General features: G+C 35.8%; 1 protein-coding gene across 2 annotated transcripts in view; it reads right to left on the reverse strand.

Annotated features, from left to right (window-relative positions):
* The window catches only part of LOC115218245 (inositol hexakisphosphate kinase 1), a 122,052-nt gene that overhangs the window by 8,395 nt on the left and 106,436 nt on the right, over nt 1-7,221 (reverse strand). For both annotated transcript variants that reach the window (XM_029787980.2, XM_029787981.2), the window contains exon 3: nt 2,485-2,701. In XM_029787980.2, the coding sequence (XP_029643840.1) occupies nt 2,485-2,701 (217 nt within the window). The remainder of the gene's footprint in view (nt 1-2,484; nt 2,702-7,221) is intronic.

Consider the following 7,221-nt stretch of genomic DNA (forward strand, 5'->3'; position numbering starts at 1 on the left):
GAAAATATTTAGTATAGCTTTATAGGCGTAGGAGTGGCTGTGTGATAAGTAGCTTGCTTAACAACCACATGGTTCCGGGTTCAGTCTCACTGCGTGGCACCTTGGGCAAGTGTCTTCTACTATAGCCTCGGGCCGACCAAAGCCTTGTGAGTGGATTTGATAGACGGAAACTGAAAGAAGCCCATCAGATATGTGTGTGTGTGTGTGTATATGTTTGTATGTCTGTGTTTGTCCCCCCAACATCGCTTGACAACTGATGCTGGTGTGTTTACGTCCCCATCACTTAGCGGTTCGGCAAAAGAGACCGATAGAATAAGTACTGGGCTTACAAAGAATAAGTCCTGGAGACGATTTGCTCGACTAAAGGCGGTGCTCCAGCATGGCCACAGTCAAATGACTGAAACAAGTAACAGAGTAAAGGATTTCAGGAATGAGACACAATAGAGAAGATGAGAAGAGAACAAGGGATGTCAAGCGTGCCTGGATAGGAGTGGTTCGTAGTAGATTAGCTCATGGAAGGAACAGAAACTGTTGTATGAACAGTAGAAGAGCTGGAGAAGAAACAGTGAATGCATGGGATAATAGCTGTGGTGTATTGAGGGTGGAGGAATAACACTGAAGATTATAGGTGCTCGAGAGAGGAGAGCGGGAGTAAATATCAGCTAGGCTAAGGACATCTCTCTTTGAGCTGCAGCTAAAAGAGACTTTGCTTTTAATGCAGATATTACTGTATAGATAAGGTACCAGCATAGCTGTATGGTCAAGTTGTTCACTTCTCAACTACATAGTTTGGGGTTCAGCTCCACTGTGCAACACCTTAGGCAAGCATCTTCTACTATAGCCCCAGGCTAACAAAAAGCCTTGTGAGTGGATTTGGTAGATAGAAACTGAAACAAGCTAGACTACCAGCTATGGACTATCAGCCCTTTAACTGGTAGTCAAGTACCCTACTAACTCATCCAACTATACACCCTGAGTATGCTGGCTATTTATAAAGCCCACTTTATTACTATTTTGCAAGAATTTGGCTGACAAAGAAAAGATACAGTTGTTCTCGATATAACTGAAATTTACTATAACTACTTCATTCTGAGTTACAGGGGTTAATCTTTATGAAATAAATTTGCCTGAGGCCACTCCAGGTTTTATAATACAAACTTCTTGTTTGAAAGTGACCTAAATTAAAACCTTACACAAAATGCTATTTTAATTTGTTCCAAACTCCAGTTTATAATGACAAAGCTATTTTACTGTATTCTTCATCATTTCCATAATTCCTTGAAACAAAGAGCACAGTATTTCAATAGGAACATGGTAACAAAAGGATTTCTGGTATATTTTATGTTGACTACAATGGGCTGTGAGATGGATTATCAAAGTTGAATATGCTTGTATTCTTATTCCCCTCAAAGCTAATATCTTCTGATATTCATATTTACATTTATTTCAGTTCTTCTGATTAAAGCCGTGCTGTGAATAAACTATATATTGTTTAATTAATGATACAGGTGCAGGAGTGGCTGTGTGGTAAGTAGCTTGTTTACCAACCACATGGTTCCAGGTTCAGTCCCACTGCATGGCACCTTGGGCAAGTGTCTTCTACTATAGCCTCGGGTCGACCAAAGCCTTGTGAGTGGATTTGGTAGACGGAAACTCAAAGAAGCCCATCGTATATATGTATGTATGTATATATATATATATATATATATATATGCGTGTGTGTGTTTGTGTATCTGTGTTTGTCCCCCTACCATTGCTTGACAACCGATGCTGGTGTGTTTATGTCCCCGTTACTTAGCAGTTCGGCAAAAGAGACCGATAGAATAAGTACTGGGCTTACAAAAGAATAAGTCCCGGGGTTGAGTTGCTCGATTAAAGGCGGTGCTCCAGTATGGCTGCAGTCAAGTGACTGAAACAAGTAAAAGAGAGAAAAAGAGAGATACACTATCAAAAGTAGCAATATTCTCGTTAAGCTACCCCTCACCACATCTTTCCAGTAAATCTATGACAAACACAAAATTAAAATGCACCAGGATAAATTTTTTGAATTTTTAAATAATTTTCTAAGCTTCAAACAATTGTTTTAACATCTGTTTTTTTATGTTTGCATGGGTCTGATGGAATTTGTTGAGGCAGATTTATTACAGCCAGATGTCTTTCTTGTCACCAATCCCTACTTGTTTCCAAGCAAGGTAATACTTCCCTATGGTTAAGCATGTTTTCATGGATGACTGTGATATTATAAAACACTACAGCCATGTAAAGTCATGAGTCACCCCTCAAATAAAATATATATGAGCTAATTAGCCTTTAGCACACTGTAGGTGCATCATGTTACTGCATGAGTTTTTTCCCTTGTAGTAACAGGGCAGTGGTAGGGGAAACAATTCTAGAGAAAGGTCAAATTTTAAACTTGATAACAGTAGCATAGATCAATAAATCTTTAACTGTTTCACTATAAAAATGAAATCAATGGACACTTACCTGAAAGAACCATTTCTTTCTGACTGTTTTTGTTGTTGCTGTCGGATGAGGCTTTGTTTGGATTCTGTCTCGGGATCAGATGGTACTACAGGCGAGCACGGTAAAGTCGAAGAACGATGATGAACAGGTGAGTGCTTCTGAGTCAGGGATTTGGGTGGAATACCTACTAAGGTCACATGAGTATCGTTATCTTCAATTATTTGTACTTGCATAACACCTGTAAGAAATAACAATGGAAGAAATATGTAAAAATATTCTTCAAAACATTTGAATTACCAATGTAATCAAAAAATATATAACAAAATTCAATGAGAAACAAAACCAAAATGTTTCTAGATTTAGTTAACCCCCAGAGTATTTTTAGAAAACTATTTTGAAGAAAGCAACAAACTGTTCTCAAAATATATCATTCAGGTCATGAAAGTGAATGTCTCTTTTAGCCATTTCATTACATCAAAAATGGGGAACAGAAAGGTTATCTCTAATATCAATGTTATTGGAACCCAAAAGAGAGTTCTTCACACTATATTCTCAGACTTATATAAGAAAAAGCAAAAAATAAAAAGAGGAAAGAAAAGTCATAGAAAGATATAAAGGCAAGGATATCAAAAAAACGGAAATAGAGGTGAAGGTTACAAAGCAGGGGTGTTTGTGCTGAAATAAGAGATTCTCTGTGATAACACCCATTCAAAGACACATTTAGATCTTCAACAGATTTATTTTTAGCTCTTCTCAATCAACATCTTGTAAAACTCTAAGCAAATACCCAAACCAGTGAACTAATGGTGAACCTCATTCCAAGATAACAAGTTGTAGGAATGTCTGGTTCCAGAATGGTTAATTAACACACACCCCCAAAGAACTATTTATTGCTACTGTTCTTTTCATTGGCTGCCCAGATACCTTTGAGGCTGCCCAGATACCTTTGAGGCTGCCCAGATACCTTTGAAACCTACTGTAGACTACATTTTAAGAGGAAAAACAATCTTTTCCTGAAATAAACAAAATTACCTACTTCCAATAACATATGGTGAGTTTACTTAACAGCAAGTTCAAACACTGTTAATTCATGGAGCGGGGGAAAGTAATGGAGGAGGCTACCAAGGTAAGTAAGTATATGGGCTGGCTGACTGGTTGGTTAGGTGGCTGGTTGGCTGATTAAGCATTTTCCAAGAAATATTACCAACTAGGTATTCTAAGTAATTCTTTAGAAACTTGGAGACATTCCAGATGTCAAATATAGTGAAAAGAGATGATGAAATAGATGGAATGTTGAAACTAATGATATGGAATGTAGGTAATTTGGTAAAACACCTTTAAACAGGAAGTCAGTTTAGAATAGATATTTGTGAATTCAGAAGACAAAAGTAGAGAGAATTTCTCATCGTCATCATTACTACCATAATCATTTTAACATCTACTTTTCCATGCTTGCATGGGTTAGTTTATATTTCATTGAAGCAGAATTTTCTGCAGTCAGATGCTCTTCTTGGTACCAAATCTCACCTGTTTCCAAGCAATATAATAAACCCCCAGTCTACTGAACAATGTACAGTCTAGACAGGCTTTCACAGAAAACTGCAAACAAACAACACTGTTTATATAAGCAGTGTGGCTTTGTTTACAATCATCACAGACATATCAAAACTAATATGCACCCAACTATACACATACACACTCATTATATCTATTCCTGTATGTTATATATCTTAATAATTACTGGTATCTTTATATATTTTATATATTATATATGTAAAGCATAATATGTTATACATGTATGTATATTGTAATTATCATTTTAGTAAATAAATAAATAAATTGACATAATATAATGTCTAAAAGTTGATGAATACCACCTATTGATCCCCTCCATTTTCTTATTGCTCAATATCATCATCATTCATTTAGCGTCCGTTTTCCATGCTAGCATGGGTTGGACGGTTCAACTGGGGTCTGGGGAGCCCGAAGGCTGCACCAGGCCAGTCAGATCTGGCAGTGTTTCTACAGCTGGATGCCCTTCCTAACGCCAACCACTCCGAGAGTGTAGTGGGTGATTTTATGTGCCACCGACACAGGTGCCAGACGAGATATATATATAATTCAAATTTACGGAAAACAAAAGACAAAGACAGGTGAAGGAACAACAAGCAGGTGTATTAGTTTGTTGCTTAGGAAGAATGGAAAAGTCTTTGACGTTTCAAGCCTATTCTCTTTGACAGAAAGGATTGACAAGAAAAAACAGAGAGAGAATGAAAAAATACAGAGAAAGAAGAAAATGCAAAGGGATTAATGGTCCAACATAATGAAATGGCCAGAAGAAAGAGGCTATATAAAGATTTCACTTAGGCATAGCAATTTTGAAGTATATGTATATAGAACTCAATATACATATACTTCAAAATAAAGCATTAGTTGAGAACAGAGCATAATATGAAATTGAATAAATAACAAAGGAAGAGAAATTATGTAATCAACAGTCGTTTCTGCTATAAGATGCAGTGCATCCAGAGCTGAGTGCTTGTGCATCACCTTATAGCAAGATTATTTAGAAAACATTTACTTAAGTTGTATGTAAATGTAATCAGCCTCAATGGAATTTGAACTCAGAACATAGAGAGACATCAGTAAATACTGCAACTATTTTATCCAGTAATTTATCAATGTACCATCCACTATGACTTAATAATTCTTTCTACTAAAGGTTCAAGGTCTGAAATTTGGAGGGAAAAAGGGCCAGTTGATTATGCTGACTCCTAATGTTTTGACTGGTATTTACTTTATTGACCCTGAAGGGATAAAAAGCAAAGCCGACCTCAGCAAAATTTGAAATCTGACCCATGGCTTAATATAATACAATCAGATTTAATCCCAAAAATTTATACAATTAAACATCAATACACCCATACAAAAAATTTGTGTGTGTGTGTTTATCAAGGCCAGATGATGTGCACCAGGCAAACTAATTGATCACCTTCAACACTAAAATCTGGACACACCACATAAATTCCTAAAGCCCGAACCAAATTTCTTCATCAAAAATTACAAAAACTTGGTGATAAAAAACCAAAGTTAGAATAGCTAGGCCTATAATCTAGAGAGAGTCTTCATTTAGAAGCTTTAAGCTATAATTTGATGTCATCTGTTTGGTATATGTAAATAGTAGGACAACTGAGTGTGTTATCTGATATGGTCTACTTGATATAGCAGATTGCAGAATTAAAAAGAGATTAATTAGAAGAACAAGTTAATGATTCTCAAATTGATAATAACAGTTTCAAATTCTGACACAAACCCCAGCAAGTTCAGGGCAAGGGGGTTATCAATTACATCAACCCCAGTGCACAATTGGTACTTATTTTATCGACCCCAAAAGGATGAAAGGCAAATCTGACCTCAACAGAATTTGAACTCAGGATGTAAAGACAGACAAAATGTCACAAAGCATTTTGCCCGGCATGCTGATGATTCTATCAGCTCACCGCTTTTCTCAGATTAGTAATAATAATGATAATTCTTTCCAATTTTGGCACAAGGTCGGCAATTTTGGGGTAGGGGTTGGTTGATCACATTAACTCCAGTGCTCAACTGGTATTTTAATCTATCAACCCTGAAAAGCATTGATAAAATTAAATACCAGTTGACTCTGCTTTAAAACATCTTGCAAACAAGCAGCTTTCTAGTTCCTACATTTGGACTACGTCTGTCTCTCTCTCTCTCTCTCTCTCCAGAGATTTTTATCTGTTACCAAACTAACAGGTGATTTCATTTTTCTGCACAACAATAACAGCAGCCTCACTACTGAAATACCCCACCTTCCATTCCAGGAAGACCTCACAGGCTCTAAGAACTACCCTTTTTTCTCTCAAATGTCAAATAAAGAAAACAGAATTGAGATTACATTGCAATTATATCCAGTGGTACTTAGAATGGTGAAACCAAGGAGGTGCTGGAAGAGAGCTAGTGAATCATTAACAGTATATGCCAGGGATGTAACACTGACTGCAAAAGTAAGATGCTATAGGTTTTTTTTTTTACATTTGAAGAGTTATACTGTACTAATGAGGAAAAGCAGGGGACACTCCGTATTTGTAGTAGAAGAGGACTGTATTGTGGTAGATGCTTAATAGAAAAACATATAGAAGAATTTGAATGAATTAAAACTATTGTATTGTCCAAGTTTATCCATGAAAGAGATGGTCAAATAAGAATCAGATGACAAATTAAAAACACACCATTAATATTGACAAAAGAAAGATCTAAAAAATAAATAAATACACCTTGAAACTAATCAAAGTATGCATGCCAAAAGGTGAACTTAAAAAGATGATGAAGACAACATTTAGTTTAAAAAAAGGCCGAGTCATGCCAACAAACCAATATTCTGACTAATGACTCATCAATCATTAAACCTATTTTAAAACTAAACATTTTTCAAAACAAGCTTTCCTCTGCAAAGAGATATTTTCAAAGTGACTAAAGACTCATCAATCATTAACCTATTTTAAAACTAAACATTTTTCAAAACAAGCTTTCCTCTGCAAAGAGATATTTTCAAAGTGACTAAAGACTGATCAATCATTAACCTATTTTAAAACTAAACATTTTTCAAAACAAGCTTTCCTCTGCAAAGAGATATTTTCAAAGTATGATTATGCGAATATTCACATAGGGAAAAGAAAAATGTTAAATGAATTCTATATTATTATTATTATTATTATTAGCACAGTGTGAATGAAT

Source organism: Octopus sinensis, linkage group LG13 (genome assembly GCF_006345805.1).
Source record: "Octopus sinensis linkage group LG13, ASM634580v1, whole genome shotgun sequence".
NCBI classification, from domain to species: Eukaryota; Metazoa; Mollusca; class Cephalopoda; order Octopoda; family Octopodidae; genus Octopus; species Octopus sinensis.